The sequence below is a fragment of the Epinephelus lanceolatus genome, chromosome 21, assembly GCF_041903045.1.
Source record: "Epinephelus lanceolatus isolate andai-2023 chromosome 21, ASM4190304v1, whole genome shotgun sequence".
Lineage (NCBI taxonomy): Eukaryota > Metazoa > Chordata > Actinopteri > Perciformes > Serranidae > Epinephelus > Epinephelus lanceolatus.
This window is the reverse complement of record NC_135754.1, coordinates 14,078,388-14,096,196: the sequence shown is the minus strand read 5'-3', so window position 1 is coordinate 14,096,196 and position 17,809 is coordinate 14,078,388. Positions and strand designations below refer to the sequence as shown.

At 41.1% G+C, this 17,809-nt stretch overlaps 1 protein-coding gene across 1 annotated transcript in view; it reads right to left on the bottom strand.

Annotated features, from left to right (window-relative positions):
- The window catches only part of cpped1 (calcineurin-like phosphoesterase domain containing 1), a 52,282-nt gene that overhangs the window by 16,831 nt on the left and 17,642 nt on the right, over nt 1-17,809 (bottom strand). The window contains exons 3-5 of the mRNA XM_033611719.2: nt 9,734-9,906; nt 6,956-7,081; nt 6,638-6,770 (exon numbers count right to left, since the gene is read on the bottom strand). Of these exons, the coding sequence (XP_033467610.1) occupies nt 6,638-6,770; nt 6,956-7,081; nt 9,734-9,906 (432 nt within the window). The remainder of the gene's footprint in view (nt 1-6,637; nt 6,771-6,955; nt 7,082-9,733; nt 9,907-17,809) is intronic.

The window sequence follows — 17,809 nt, the reverse complement described above, 5'->3', positions numbered from 1 at the left end:
GTTCAACGTCTGATAAGCATTCTAGCCCCGAGAACCCATTACTCAAACTGGCCTTCCTGGACTGCATCATCTCACCAGTACCTGAAACAACACACCCCATCCAACGCAGCCCCTCTTTTCAGTCTGAATACCCCCGAACATCCCTCACCTTTGCTTGAAAGCCAGAGTGAGACAAAGAAGAAGAATACGAGAAAGCAAAAGCATTATTCACTCCCATCATTAAAACAATGGGGTTAAAGGCTTAACCGTGGCCTCTTATCAAATCCCCAGTAGGCGATAAATGTGTCTTCGCTTTTGAACAGCGTAGGACCCTTGCTGATAAAGACAACCAGCGGCAAGAGAGAGAGAAAGAGTGAGAGACAGAGAGGGGAAGACGGAGAGACTATGCAGAGTGGCGCGCGGCTTATCTTCGACTCTAATTAGCTACTGTATGTACAACTCTACAGCCGCTAGCAATGTTGGGAATTCCAATGAATTTCTCAGCCGCACTCTTGTTTTTGTTTTTTTTCTGTGCATGCACAGGGTTTGGAGGCAGCACGTAAGTGTGTGTACCTGTGCGTGCGTTCACTTGGCCTTGTTTGTATGTGCGATGAAGGTATCCTGAATGTAGTATATTAACCTTGGAGGAAGAGGAGGAGGAGAGAAATCTAATTACAGTACTCCATCTCGGAGGAGAGGAGAGGCTGAGAGCACTGCTGGGATTTCTGCTACTCTGCTCGCCTCTCGGAAAGGAGACACCGGTCCCCGGCAACTGGAATTCAATCTTCTCTGAAGAGATTCTGGATGTGCATAAAACCTGCTCTCTCTGAATTCGACATCCTCAACGAGCAAGCAAGCTACAATTTTTTTCCTCTGCTTGCAGTAACTAACTGCTGGCTGCATTCATGCACTGAAAACTTGGCATAGGTTGGGGCAAAGAGAGCGTTATTTACTATGATTACGGGTATGACAGTGACGAGGAAGCACAGACGTACCCATGATAACAGTAAAGAACTTCCTCGAGGGTGTTTAGGGCTTTGTGTGATTGTTACCAACAGACTGGCTGTGTTGTACTGACTGCAAAGTCCTCTACCAAGTCGTAAATATCCCAAAAGAAGTAAGAACAACTTGTCTTGTTGTTTTGTTTACCGGTTGTCATAACAAGTTTGCAAAGCAGCCAATAAATCACAGACTTATTTGAACATTTAAAACATGTCCTTTTATAATCAGGTGCCTTGGCTTCAACTCAAAAGATATTAAACACACAGAGCAAGTGCACAATTAAAGGCGATATTTAATATCAACCAAATCACTGTCAGATCAGAAACCATAGTAATTGCTTGTGCAATTAAAAAGGGGGAAGCAAGGTACTTTAGTTGCCAGAGAGGGGGTCATCACGCAGAGACAGTGTGTCATTAATATGAGCTGGAATGCAGTCAACAGTTCCCTGGGTGGAACTGCTCGCTCTGATGAGCCACAGGAAGACTAATTGGTGTCGCACCTTTCCCATGTGCGCCTGTGCTGCTGAGATAACTTATAGATACTCACTGTAGAATATATCATGCATAGAAAAATGCACTGCTGCCTAGTGATTTATATGCAAAATGCACACACAAAACATGTACAAAATAAACACAATTACTCAAACGTCTCCCTGACACCCATATCCTGCTAGAAGAAGAGGGAGTGGGGAGAGAAATGAAAAATACCTCAGCACGGGAAAAAAATCAATTAAATGTATTTCTTTGTCTGCAGGGGACTATATTCTCTATTTCCATCATATGTGCTCGGAGTGGTGGTGGGAGGGGGCGGAAGAAAGCAGCAATAACAACCTCACAAATGCTGAGCCAAATCCCAGGCTGCTACAAGTCAAACGACACCACAAAAGACACCTCAGCAGTGGTCTTAGAACTCAGTTACACATGGCGGCATGTACTTACTTATGAGGATTGATTTGATGCCAAAGACACATTTGTGTAACATCCAGCGACTCCATTTAAAGGACGCTTTCAGTGGAATTTTAAATTACAAGACAAAGAACAAGGAAAGCTATCCAATTCTACCTCTTTGTTCTTGCCAGACTGCTGTTTCGCTCTTGCTAAAATAAGAACCAATAAGAACTTTGAGGCAGCCAACTAAGAAGAATATCCTTCAAAAGCTTTCTGAACAACATCCATATGTTATTGCTACAAAGAAACACTGTTAAAGTATCATAAAGAGCTTTCCGGCGCTCCAGTAAGGGATCTTGAAACCAAATTCTTCTTGCGCTATAAAACACGTAATCCTTCAACTGTTGATATAACTACATTTGTCTTCCAAGGAAAATGATATGAGAGCTGCCAGCACAAACATACATAGAGATTTATCCTTGTCAACGGCTTACTTAATGAAAATCTCAGTAGAAAAATGACATTCATGCTTCATCTGTGCTAATGCTTAACTGTTCCTGTGAGGACTTGATACATAAGTGTGTGCGTGTGAGGTTAATGATGCTGCCCTTTACTGTAACGACAGTAATGATCACCAGAGTATAAGAGCACATCTGGGTGCTTCAGATCATAGGGTGCAGCGGTGAAGACAGATCAACATGGGAGGCAGATGATGCGTGAATAACGTAATGCAAAGGGGGGGGGGGGGGGGGATTATCGTAACCACTGTATGTCCAGAAGAGACATGATTTGCCACGGTTGAGAGGAAACAGAGCCCTTTACCGTGCAGACAGGAAGACAAACAACACACTTGCCCCAGTGCTCTGTTTTTCTTCAATATGTTCTTAACAATAAACCCTAGTTTCTGCAATTCCTCGCTCGTTTCGATTGTTTTCTCCTTAAAAAAAACCTACAGTCTCTCCATTGAGATATTTTTACCAGGCGCCTGTTTGCCCTGCGGGGAACTCCTACTTCTTGGAAGTTCCTACAATTCCTTCGCTTTGCAGCAAACATACAAAAAAAAACAAAAAAAAAACAAACAAAACAAAAACAAAAAACAAACAAGTCAGTTAGTTTTTCTTGGAATTTTGTTTTGTGGGAATTTCTCAACACACAAAGCTTATGACACTAGAACTAATGTATCTGCTTCTTTATTAGATGTGGGTACAGCAAGTAAAAAACCTTAGTATTTGAGATGTAGCTGGTTATGTATTAGTGTAGATTTCAAGTTTAAAATGTGTGAGCCACTTTTGTAAAAATATAGAAATTATATGAGTTTTACATTAGGGATGCACTGAATATTCGGTAACTGAATATATTCGGCCGAATATTGCAAAAAAAACACACATTCGGTATTCGGTGGAATAAGTGAAAAGCAAGGCCGAATAATAGTGGCATGTTTTGATAACGCAATCAAACAGCGTGCGGTGACAGACGGAGTAAAATGTCGGCAGTGTGGCGATATTTTACTCCGTCCGTCACCGCACTCGCATTTGCGACTAAAAATAGTTTTGTGTGGGGAAAATAAATCATTCAGCACGCTGTGTGAGTACAGATTTCAACCAGCAGCAAGAACGAAATGGCGAATCCTGCCGAATCTGCAAAAACTAATGAAAAACTAAACAACGGCATTCGGTATTCGGTACTCGATATTCGGCCAAGCGTTTAATATTATTCGGCTTCGGCCACAAATTTTCATTTCGGTGCACCCCTATTTTACATAATAAAATTCCCAAATAATTCATATACTCATCTCTCCTTATCCTTAAAACACACAAATATAAAACAAGTACACAGCTACAGGGCCCGTACCATTCGTTCATTTGAATTTCAATTACGAACGAAAAACAATAAAATGGAAAAATGATTTGTTATTTCATTGTCTGTTTTTCAATGTCAAACAAAAAAACTGATTTCGATCTCTTTTTCAAATATTTAATTTCATGTTCAGGTCAAATATACAACATTTAAAAAACGGTCTCGATGCCAATTTTGATTTTGATATTCATTTATTCTTTTATGTATGACCCGGAAGTCAATCTGCAGCTTTTTTCCTCACATAGCCAATGGTAATGGCTCACATACAAGCTAGTTAGCATCAGCATTTAAAAACCAGTCTCGATTTTGATTTTGATATTTATTTATTATTTTATGTATGACCCGGAAGTCAATCCACAGCTTTTTTCCCCCACATAGCCAATGGTAACGGCTCACATACAAGCTAGTTAGCGTCAGCAGCGGTGGCAAAACTCAGACGAAGACAAGATCACTGCTGATCTAGCAGAGCCTTCGAGAGCAATGCCGATGTTACAGAGTCAAAGTTATGTTTTACGTCGCGACAACAAGCGCATAATCCTTGGGACTCCAAGGCAGCTATAATAGCTATAACAACAGCCTACTATCAGTATCAGACAGTAAATTAAGTATGCGCTAGGCTGAATAACTTCTGGGGCACAGAAATGAGAGAGATTAAATATGAAATTAAAAAAAGGGATCGAGACCGTTTTTTAAATGTTCTATTTTTGACCTGCGCACTAAATGAAATATTTGAAAAAGAAGTCAAAATCTGTTTTTTGTTGGACATTGAAAAACAAATAATGAAATAACAAATCATTTTCCCATTTTATTGTTTTTTTTTTTGTTCTTAATTGAAATTCAAATGAACGAATGGTACACGGACCCTACAGCTCAGATATGCTCGTCATTAATGAATTGGACAAATTAAAACTTTGACCTGATGATTGCACAAAACAAAACCTTAAGGGATCACCGATGTCAGTATGTAATTTTTCACAAAAAAACAACAACAAACAACTGACCAACCAAGTGACATTTCCCTCCACAGAGCCACGCTGCGAGCATGGTTATAAATCTAAAATTATTTTCTGATCAATATCTGGTGTGAATGTACAGTAGCACCTCTATCATAAACTGACACCGGGCACAATGATGATGACAGTCAGTCTCTTTTTCAAGCATGCCTCCAGGATATACTACAGTAGAGTACAAACGCCACAGCATCAGTAACCAAGACACTCCTGGTAGAAGAAGAAGAGAGGAGCATGAAAGAGAAACCGAGGGATCAGAGGAGAGCAGAAAGAACTGAGAGACAAAGGCTGTATAATTCAATAATAACTGGTTTGATTCCTTTTGTCAAGTCATCAAATTTTAATTTTAGATTTAGTGCATTTAGCTGTCTCATCAAAAGCTTCTAATGATGACAAAGCTGTGCTGTATTTCACAGTGTTTTTCTGTAATTTTCATACAGAAGTTTGGATTTCCTATGATCTTAATCACTACCAATCTTTATAGACACACAAAACTGAAGGATAACTTTACAGAAACATCGAGGTCTCCATCCGTGCAGTAGAAATTTCCAGAGAAATCCAAGAGACAGAGCTTGACATTTGTGCCTGAACCCACTGTTATGTATGGAACAGGACTGGACAGAAAGGCGATGAGCAAAATACGACATGACATGATAAATCACGAACCGTCCCAAATCACATCCCTGCTCTCGCAGTAATTGGAAGTACCACATAGTGTACTTGCACATATGTGCATACGAAACATGTGAGAGTCATGTAGTGTGTGCAGCTTTACAGCAAGCGGCTGCATGTCTGTCATCAATTATTAATAACCATGTACATGTACGTATATAGTTCATACAGTACATGCCCTGCATGTAGTCTGAATTTATAATTGGAGGCAGGACATGTGTGAACAAGAGTGTGGATGAGAAAGGACACATTGCGCATAGCATGCTCCGCACATACAGAAACACTCTCCGTTCCTGCATATAAAAAGCCTGTACGGATTGCCCTTTAAATCTTTTACCAGTACTCCCTTAGAGAAGCAATCAATTATGAGAGTGAGGGGTCATCAGACCAAAACGGGCCAACATGGTTAAATACAAGCTGGAATAATGGCTGCATAATGAAATTAATACCATTCCCCGACAGTCACCTTGATGCATGATTGAGAAGCATGACACGTGTCTGAATGAGCGGTCCCGTCAATCAGCTGTGCAGAAGTGGCCAGAGAGTGTGATAGGACGTGTGTATGTGTGTGTGTGCGCTTACTTAAAGACTTATTGTCCTTGTGAGAGTTTCCCAGCCTGATACCCTTGTTTCAGACTCTTCTAAGCCGACAACAATGGATTTTGATTATGGAATTATTCTTCTTATAGGGAGTGAATGCATGAATTAACTCAATTGCGCCCGTGTTGTGTGTGTGTGTGTGTGTGTGTGTGTGCCAGGAGCTCCTCCTGTGGTTCTGGCTAATGGCATATTAATCCTCTGGGCTGGGATCTTAACTGTGCTTAAGATAGATATGCTGGAAATGAACAGGTTTAACAGAAATATTAGCTAAGACGTCTTAAGACATGAAATTTAAGACCACTTCACAGTGGCCTAAATCCATCATTACAAAATATACTGCTGATATTTTATAGTTTTGGAAGCTGTGTGACTTTCAAAACAATAACACTCCGCTTTATTTATTATGTGACTTCTAGCTCAAAGTTAGAAACAAAGATATACACAAATCTGGATTGACGAGACTTCGTAGTTAGAAGAGACGACGCACACTGTCTGTCATGGTAAAGTGCCCTTGAGCACAATAATGAACACAGTCACTGTAAGGTCTGCATTTGAGCTATGCAAGATGGCCTGTACATAACATTGCAATATTTTTAGGCTATATCACAATAACAAGCCTTGCTGTCCTACCTGCCTTCTTGAACCTGTCCAGCAGGCCTTGCCTGACTACCCTCTGCAGGTTGAAGTAGTCATCCTCCTCATCTGGGCTCTTTAGGTACAGAGGAATGTGCTGGAACACCAGGATGTGTTTGGGTTTGGGTTCCTGTACAGACAGATGTGAGGGGTTGGGTTCAGCACCAATCCCCAAAGACAAAATTTTAATTGTTGTGTCTAATGGCTGCAGCAATTATCCAAAACGTCCAGACATGGCAAAGGGGAGACATTATCTAGCTGCGCGTCTCCATAAATCAGACAAGAATAGAATCAATGTCGGTGATGCAATTCTACCGTTGAGGAGGAGGCTCTGCTCAGCTGCTCCTCCAGCCATATCTCCTGGGCCTCCTTCAGATGAGGGCAGGCCGAGGCATCATAGAACAATTGGGAGTTCAGAACCAGGCAGAAGACACCACCCACCTGAGACAGAAGAGATGTGGTAGATGTTAGTGAACTACACCTTATCCATTTTTCAAACTATAACAACAACTTACATAGAAACAAGGGGTTCACTTTATAGTGCATTTTCTATTTCTATACATTTCTATTCACACAAACACCTCACTCCTAACTTCCGCACAGAAGATCAATGGCAAATCATTTTATTCAAAGAATTCCACTGCTACTGTTTATACACGGATCATTTCATGGGCAAAGTGAGCATGTGTACAAAGTTTTAAAGCTTTTAAAGTGGGTTCAAGTGGGTACACACATGTATACAGGACTCTGTATATATGGGAGTAGGCCTACATGTATGTTAATGCTGGGCGGAAGTTAAGTAATGACAGTCAAGAGCCAACAGAGATTTCAACATGAAAAAAAAAAATAAAAAACACAATCCCACACAGGTGGGCCTGTAAAAACTGTTTTATAATGCTCTGTGGCTCTGGAGGAAGTCTGAAAAAATAACGCGGATGATGTCATGGCAATTTTAGTCTGACTCACCTGATGTAGACTGTGGCTATGAGCCTGCCATTGGCCGGCTATTTAGGCCAGCATTTCCCATCCTTCTGCTATCTCCTTTTTACCATTTTTTAAAAATCCCCTTTGCTAATGGAAACAAAAACAACCTCAGAGCTAACAACCTACATGCCTACATGGCAAGTTTTGAGGAAGATTAAGGCATGCCTGCTTTACTCTTTTGGTGAACTGGTGTTAAGATTTACAAAGCCTAAATCAACCAGTGAATGCACCTCAGAAAAGCCCAGACTCCGTCTTATAGGACTCTTACACCCGAAGTTCATCTGTTCTGACACGGCCAGTCAGAGTTGATTTGCCACATCTTTTGAAGCGTCTCCAGTCAAACAATACCTGAATTATATCCTTTTTGCACCGAGGGTCCGATCCCAGACTGTCCTGACACCCTGACAGATGAGCAAACGTTTTGTTGATAACGGAGTCGTCAATGGAGCTTCTCTCCTCTCGGTGAGTTTTCTCAGTAAGCATGAGCTTACACAGCAGCACCACTAACACCCAACAGTAACTGGGTTTCCATCCAAATGTATCGCAAATTTTAAGTGAATTTTGTGAAAACGCGCAAAAGAAAATGTGACTTTATGCACATTTCCATTCATTATTGTTTTGCGACTATTGGGAGTCAACAGGTTGAGCAGTAGGTGGCGCTTCTCGTGAAAAATAAAAATAAAAATGCAAAAGAACACCCGTAGAAGAAGAGGGCGCCGTGAGATGACGTCATTGAGAGTGTCTCATGTCCACAACTGATGTAAACAGCTACTGGCACATCCATGACTACGACAAGATGGAGAGATTCCTTGGGAACTTCTTGGCTATTGCGAGAGTTCTCATCACACTCAAATCAGCGTTATCAGCGTAGCCTACATAATGCTGTCTGTGTTGGTACACCAGGAAGCGCACATGATATGTATTAGGTCGGTATTCAACACGTCCAGTCTATTCAGGTAAGTTGTGAAATAGCCTACACCTCACCTGACACTGGAGTAATTACCTCTCTCTAAGTTCACACAGTTGTGTGTGTGAAGTAGAAGTGGGATTCGGTAGCCTACGTCATCGTTTATTCACTAAATCTGTTTCCATTGCCAAAAATCGCACTTCCCTAATATCGATACGCTGACTTTTCCACCCCCTCCAAGCGTAAAAACTTTTTTGCGATATTTCGGCCTTTTTTCGAATTTCTGGCGTTTCCATTGAAGTTTTTTTCTGCAATTGTTGAAAATGCGAATAAAAATAGGTGGATGGAAACCCAACTACTGAGCCCTTAAACTGTCCCAACAAACTCACACAGATAACGATACGGTTTGACCAGTTAATAACCATTTGGTAACATTAGCTGTGTGATGCTAACAGTTAGCACTGCCACTGTGTGTCCCTCCCCCAACACTGTTTTACAAGGGCACAGTCACTGTATTTTGGCCTTTATCGCCACCCAGGATTTTTTCCCCTGTAGCAGAATGATAATATGGTGCTTCCAGACCATCTCCACAGCGCTGACATGTACAGCGCTGTGGAGATGGTCTGGCTCCATGAGACTGAGCATTTACCAGGCAGCATTCTGGGTGCGATGCAGTGTGCCATTTTGAGCTGAACTTTTATCGCACACCCTGTTTCTATTTACTCCTGTTGCTCGCTTTGAAAGTGCAATACTGGACGAGGAATGGCTGATTCATGATTGTTGAAATGAGGAATTATCTACATGATTCCTCCTTTTTCTTTACAAAAACCAGCATAAGGTGGCAGCTAGATGGAGGGAGATCGTCAGACCGTCAGGGAGCTGATAGTTTACTGCTAATGACCATTGCTATTAACAACCTACTTGTTGTTGGCTATATTGTATGTCATTTCCAGTAAATATTGCAATATAATAGTCTGATCTCAAGTATACAGTTGAAAGGTACCTTGTTTGTTTACATAATGTAACAGAAATACATATGTAATGGATTCAGTGAGGAGCTCCAGTGTTGTGCTATGCAATGCAATAGTTGCTTGCTTGCTGTTGGGACACAGTGTCATTATGTTCCCCTCTGAAGTGAATGCTGAGTCAAATGCGACTAGATGTTATGGTTACTACTGCTACTAAATGTTTTAGGCATTTACCCAGAAGCTGAAATAGTCGTTCCCCCAAGCGCTGCAGTACTGCTCCAGTGTCCTTGGAGTAGGAGTGTTGCCCAGGTCATGGTTCCCACTGACAAACACCAGCGGGATGGTGGGATCTGTCCCCTTCAAGGCCGCCTTCAGGTCTTGCTCCTGACTCTCTCTGAATGGAGTGTCTGGGGAGGAAAGGGGAACTTATTAGTTGGTAGTTACAAACATCCGCACAGAAAAACAAAACAACACTGATTTGGATCAGAAAAATCAATATTGATAAAAACATGTTTCCTGGAAAACATAAAATGAGAGAAAAAGGGATGAAAACTGTCAGAATGTGAGTGTGAAGGATACTACAGGTGAGAGTCGCCTAAGGGAAAGGGGATTATTTGGATGATAACGATGACAGCCCAGAAAATGATCAATAGTCTGTACAGCTCGACTTTACATCACCATGGTTACTGACATGATGAGTAGTGCTCTGGTGGAAACCTCCCAGGTCCACATGGCAAACCCAACCTTTCGGAGGTGAGCGGTTCACTGGCCCAAGACACATGAGGCTATTGGTTTTACAAGGTGTTCATTTGTTTGTGTTACAATCAGGAGTTATATGCCAAAGGACAAGCATACAAAACATGACTTCAGTCCCAGTGTAGGTAAAAGACAGAGAATGGGAGAGACTCAAGCCTATTCATAATTTAGAAAGCATATCAAACAAACCTATCAGGCCCTGCTCTTAAGTTATTCCTTCCTCTCCCTCTTCTCCTCTCTTATTTCATTTCCCTTTTATTCATCTGAGTAATTATTTTACTGGCCTACTTTTGGAGCAAACGTTTCCTTGGATGTTTGGATAGGACTCATTACATAAGAGCCTTTTCCCGACAGAACATCTTGTGCATGACAGAGCGAGAGAATGCAGAGTTTAAAACGCATCCCTGATAAAAGGTAAAACGTCGTTTTCACTTGTCTCTCTTCTATAATTAAGCCAGCCCGTCAGACTTCAAATTGTCAATACAAACACACAAACATGCACTAAAATACAAAAGGAGACATGAAGGCCTTTTTTGTTATGTAAAACAGATTCTGTGTGACACTTTGATTACTGCATTCCCACTCAGGTTTAGAGAGTAACTGCTTCTGTGAAATATACATTTACAGTATAACAATTTCCTCACATATAAAGAGGTTGCATTTCAAGAAGAACAATAAGATTAGTGTTATAAAATGTTCAGCGATCATCGCTAGCAGTCAACAATGTCGTAAAGTACTGCAACTCACTGGCGAGCCTGACATGGGCTGATGACACCTGAGGGTAAATCTTGTAATTAGTTGAGCTGCCAGCACAGCTCCAGCAAGTCTCGGTCAATATCTACTACTTGGGAAAGCTATATGTAAGCTATAATTTACAACATGTCATAGTGATCATGATTATTCCTTTCATCAAACCTTACAACACTCATGCACAAAATGCTCTTTTTATTTAACATAAAAATAGAAATGCAGAATAGAAGGAGCATGAGGGTGCAGTTTGTTTTGGTAAATTTCTTTCGTTTTGTTCTAGGAAACTACTTCTGTGCCACAAAAAGTGAAACTGAAACTATTATACTATATATTACTAGAGATGTACCAATACCACTTTTTCCTTCCTGAGACCGATGCCGATACCGAGTACCGATCCGATACCAGCGCATAAAATAAAAATGGTAGGGATGTCCCGATCCAATATTCAGATCGGTATCGGCCGCCGATATTAGCAAAAAATGTGCATCGGCATCGGATTGGATCGGACTGCATGGAAAAATGCCAATCCAAGAACTCAGATCCAGTTTTTCACAGACTCCGATCCAGGTTTTCCGATCAGCCCAGCACTTTGCGATTCAAGCAGTCCATTCCAGTGATCTGCTCCAGCTCTTACTATCAATCCACCAGGCCAGCCTGCAGATGGCAGACACACATGGACGGAAGGGTAGGAATAGTAGCGGTCAGTTTAGTTAACTGACTATTTGTTTTCTGCTCTGGTTTTTTGAGAGTGATATTTTTATTCGGTTTATACTCTTACTGTTTAAGTAAAGAGCACTGATGGCATTGTTTCGGGCACAATTAGTGAAACTGGAGCCATGGATGGACTATTGCTTGTTTAAACAATTGTACAATATTGTGTGTGGTTTTTTGTCCCCTCTGTTGGTCCCAGGAAAGAGCAGCACCAGGCTGGCACTGACATTACTAAAATAACTGAAAAGGAAAGGCTGCATTGTTTGTTAAATGTCAACAATGTCTTGTGGTGTTAATCTTTTTTTTATTTAATAGGTGGCCAAAGCACAAGTGTGTGGACTCTTGTTGCTATTTTAATTTCAATATTAAACATTTTAAAGATTTCTTGCAGCCAAAGCAAACCAGCTATATTTTTTATTTAATGTTAATGTTCAAGTTTAAAGTTTGTTTATTTAACCCTGTAAACAATAAATGGGTCAGTTTCTCATACCAACTGTTGTGGATCATATCGCTTGATCAAACCTTTTCTAACATGACTGACAACAAAATAAGTGAATATGTATAATACGCGCTTGGATCGGATCGGTATCGGCCAAAACTCAAGTCTGTAATATTGGTATTGGATCAGAAGTGGAAAAAGCTGGATCGGGACATCCCTAAAAAATGGATGGGATATGAATTGTTTTATGTCTCAACTCCTAAAACTCTATGTAAAATATTAAGAAATAAATACATAATAGTAGAATGAATGCCATAAAACTTTTTTTTATTATTATTATCCAGTGTTGACACAGGTTGAAGTGCAGCTACACAATTTGGTAAAAAAAGACATTTTAAAGGCTACAGTAGAATGTAGGGCTTGTATTAACAAATACAAGAATTTTCACCAGATGACTTAAAGTAAGAAAATTAAAAAATAGTGGGCTTTTACTCACCACAACTACAGAGGCTACCAGCTTCATTTGAAACAGACTACATTATAAAAGGGCCGTTATTTATCATTCCCTCTGTGTTTTTATATTTTTACTTCATATCCGCTCCCGTTGCCTTGATAAAGTTAATATATCGCGCCGTCATTTCAAACTCAACACTTCCTGAACTTGTTTCAAATTAAAAGCCCCTCATAACCTCGGCTGAGAGAATCCTTCCATTTTCTAAATAGGCTTTTATTCTGAAATGTTTGTAGGAACTAGTTGTGGAGAAACCAGTGACTTTTATGTTTACATACGGTGCTTCAAATGTAGCTCCTGCCGTCTGCTGGCGCTTTTTACGTTACAACAACATTTCTGCTGGTACATGAACAGACACAGTGACTCAAATAACAGTAAAAGTAATAAAAATAGGACAAGAATAACCCGATGACGTCACACACATCGTGAAAGTCTACCGGGGATAATTGGTGTGTACCATCGTGTAGTGTGTCATGTCTGTTGGTCAAGTCACGGCATGAGTTTATGACTCCACAATCATGTAATGTGACAGTGTGTGACTTTCAGAACGGGCAGAAAAGTCGTGTAGTGTGTACCAGGCATAAATCCTCCTTTACTGTTTCTCCCTCTTGCATGCCGCTCATTTTCAGTGTGTGACTGCAGCGTGTGCATGAGAGGGGGAGGGGCTGCTGTTATCAGAGAGGGAGAGAGAGGCGAGCGGAGCGGAGCAACGGGCAGAACTTCAGAGCTGCTTTTCTGAAACAAAACAAAAGTTAACATGTTCTACAAAAAGAGAAAACATTGCATGTCCTGCGATGTGACTATTGCACATGCGCACATTGCGATGGCGATGTTCAAATGATATGTGCGTGGTATCGGATTGGTCATAGGCTGTACTCGCCGATGCCCGATGCCGCATTTTAGGTAGTATTGGAGGCATTTCCGATACTGGTATCGGTACAACTCTATATATTACATTTTGTGATGCACATCAAGATACCCTACTTGTCAGTTTACAGTGTTATCAACAAGGTGCAACCTTTGGGGCCTGGAAAATGAAGCCAACTGAAAGTGCCACAAAGTGCAGTTCCTTGAATGGCCACTTGAGGCTGGCTCCAGAGGTGAGCTAAACCCTGTAGAGGGTTGTTGCATAGAGATGATACACCATCTCATCTAGTTGTGTTGGTCTAAACCGGCAGGGTTTTAGAACATTGCAGAATGGCACTTTGTAAGTAGCTGCCTGTTTCAACTTGTCTTTTCGCAAATCTTTGGTCTAAACTGGGCTTTAGTCAGATCCTTCACTCCATCCTCCACAGCTCCACCCTTTTGTCCAAATACAGTCACTTCTGGCTCTGTAAAAAACAAGATGGCTATGGCTGTAATGCCTAACTTGAGGCTTCAAAACCGGAGTCCACAAACCAGTGTGTGATGTCACTGTGCTACCTCCATTATTTTTACACACTCTGCAATAATCAGTGATTATCAATAAACAGATCAGCGGTATTAGCAGTGGTTTCCAGTGGATGATGTTTAGCACAGTTTGAGAAAAACTAAATATCTAATTTGGGCTCTGGGGAGCTGCCAGTCTGAAGCAAAGTGTTAAAGAAAACAGAAAAGCCACAACAATGTAGACTCATTATTCCACAATTACAATATTTGACCGCTGCCACAATTACATACAAACAAAGGCAGCCACACTAATGAAGCTGGGACGGAGAGTTAGGGGCATAAATGTTGTCATTTGAAATGCTGTCGCAACTGTTGCAGTTGATAGCTCTCAACTAACCCTGCTGTTACAGACAATTGAATTTTGATAGATTTGAACCATTTATTCACAAGTGGAGATTTGTTTCTATTTTTATAAGGTCAGTTTCTCAAAGTATTTTTACAAGCTTAGATAAATCTAAAATGGAGCCTGTGAGCTAAAAACGGAAAAAATGTTTCATGCTTGACACCACCCGAGTGTGAATGTGTATAATTGAGTGCCTGGGAAGCAGGGAGGGGCTCACACAAGACCATGTTGCCACATTTTACTTTTTTGAATACATAAATATGAAAAAAAAAAAAAAAAAACAGCACTGGTATCCACAGAGAGTAGCAGGGACGCTGCGTTGCCTTCTGCTTCCTTACACCTCCAGCTGCTTGCCCTCAACTACAGCCATCCGCTAACACGGCAATATCCATGAATCATCCTTCAGCACTACACAGCGTAAACCAATCCTCCGCCATACAGTTCCCTCATCGATCTGCATTTGAGACACCTTGCTTTAGATTAATGGGGAGTGGTTATGGGCATGACATTAAGACACCAAGTTTAAAATTTGTAGGTTGTTTGGATACATATGTCCTGATGCATTTGGAAAGTCAAGACTGCTTATTCATTATAAATCTTATAAATCTGGATTCATATTTATCTGGATATATTTTTCACTTCCCCTTTAACCACTGGTAATATTGCTATAGGACATTGTGCAAATGACCACTTGCTTGGTAAGGGGTAGAATACACGGGGGAGTAGAGGATTTGTGATGAGAATCCATTTCCAAAAGTATTCCTGATATTAAGAAATGACAAAGAGTGTGCACAAAAAAGTAATAAAAACACTGCAGGTAAGTTCATTTCATAAACAAGCAGGAAAAATGAAGGCTCATGAAGCATTGTGAGAAATGTTTTTCATGTATACATTTTATCATGCTGCCTTACTCTTTTGGCATAAACGATAAATGTACGGCGCTCAGTATACAGAAATAAAAACACACTGCTGCTCTCTGCTCTCTACGGAACTCTGACTGAAAGGCCTTGTTCATTTAATGAGATTGCAACACTCTGATTCTCAAACCTTGACAGCAGACTTTGCCAGGTTCTCCTTAAGCCTGTCCAACACTGTGACCACTTCTCTCAGTCGAGAGTCAGGACTGCACACAGGCCTCAGTGTGTGGGGTCTTGCTGTCACATACATTTTCTACACTTAAACAACTGTATTTTTTCACCTCTATATTTGTGACTAACTCGAGCATGTACAGCACCGGCACTGACAGGTTGTGCTGACGTGGCACTGGCCTACAGTTCATGACAAGCTGGTAGGTAGAATGAAGTTGTATTAAATGCATTGCACAACCTTTCACACACACGGTTTTGTTAGATTAAAATATACTGGATCAGTTCTGTGTGCACTGAAATGCACCCAAAGTACTGTAAACTGTAGTATCTATATACAGACTCTACATTCAGTGAATGTAGAGTCTGTAGGCAAACCCCAGAGATCTTGCCTCCGGAAGAAGAGCGGAAGAGCCCTGGTTTCCGGTGCTAGGCTGTTTGTAGTCCGTGTGATATTGATCTATCACGTTTGAGCCGGCTGCAGTTGTTGCCAGGTTAAACGCTCCATGCGGTGAACTAACGAGGCGGAACATAATTGGCGTCACTGCAAACTCTGGATCCATCGCAGTGGTTCAGCATATTTACTTATATATAAACGGAAGTCAGAAACAGAAACTCGCCTCCTCAAACCGGAATGCCAAAAAATCGGGGGTCTGCCCCCAGAGGCTGTATCGCCGTCTGCCGGAAGTCGATGGGTTCGGAGAACGTGTAAACTGTAATGTCCTGTGAACTGTCACTATAAAACTTGACATGTCCTGAGCTGAACCTTATGTTTAAAGTTTAAACTGTGCGATTTAAGTCCTATTTTCAACTTGCCGACAGCAGAACCAGATCAGTGGCAGATCAAATCCTGCTGCTGAGAGTGACAACTTCAATGTGGGAATTTTTTTTTGTGTGATCTGAGAGATGCGCCTAAGTGTTGCACACGTCCGAGAGATCTAGCTGGTTAAATATCTGGAGCAGTCTGCGAGTCCAAATCAAAATCCTTTAAAATGTGAATTTGTTTTGATCAGTGATGACAGCAGCAATGACTTAAAGCTGATGAGAGCGCAAGACATGGAACAAGAGAAGCAAAGACGCTTCTAGGGCCAACGCCACAATGACGTAATTTCCTTAGCTGGAGGCAAAGCATGACTCACCACCACAGGGCTATAGGCTATGTGGGAGTCTTAAAATGTTGTCTTGTTGTGTTATTGGGAGACAGAATAGAAGGAGTCATGGCTAGAAGGAGTAGAAGGAGTTGACGGCCACTGCCCGTCAACAAAACAAAGACAACTATGGTTAAATGTAATAAAATGAAAGGACTGGATGGAAGCGATCATCAAAAATGTTTGCATCTGCAGCGCACACTTCAAATGAGGTTACGGAAAAAGTATTTACTGTTGTAGAGTAACAATATGTCTATTAAGGGTTATTTTGTCCATCTAATCAAGAACTGGGGCAGTATTAAGAGGAATGTTGGATTTTTTGTTGGTAACGCTAACTTTTTTGTGCATTAGCTAGCATAAGCTTCAACAAACTTAGTCAGTCATCCACTGATTGAGATCATACGGGTTGGCCAGTCTGGTCTTATTGGTCAGTGTTAACTTTTTCAAGTAACATTCCTGTTCCTGGAGAGTGATTGACCTGACAGTGTGTGTTCATAAATTCAGTCTGACGCTCTAAACGAAAATAAGAGCCCTGTTGGTCGAAGAAACGCAGCATTATATTTCTATATCACTTAACAAAGGTTAAGTTAATCACACATTCACTCCACTCTGCGTTCTGCTGCTCCGTCTTCTCAGACAGAGTGCCGAGAGTGCGTTTGCTACTCTGAGAGTGCGGTGCTGGGATAACTGAATGGTACATTAAGACAGTGCTCCAAATTTCCCGACGGTCAAATTTGTGCCAGAGTGCGCTCCGGCACTCGGAACAAGTATTTCTGAATGCGCCACTCACATTATCTTCCTCCACTGTCTAAAACAAGCCAACAGAACTTGCTAGCTAGTGCTCGCTAATGTCTGTAGAGAATTGGTTTGCCTCCAGCCAAGTCTCACCCACCCAAAACATCATACTGCTTACTAACTGTAAAAGGGTTTATAAAGGAAAGGAGTTGTTTCTCTTTCTTGTTTTAATGCTGCACATCAGCACACAAACAACTTGGTTCACTAGCTTCTTGTGGACATCAATTTTTGGAGGAGAGAACTTCTGTCTCACGAGTATTCTTACATATTTTAGTCTATCACTTCATGTGCATGTTTTAATGTAGTCTGGAGACCAGACAGACCTTACTGGAATTCGTCCTTGT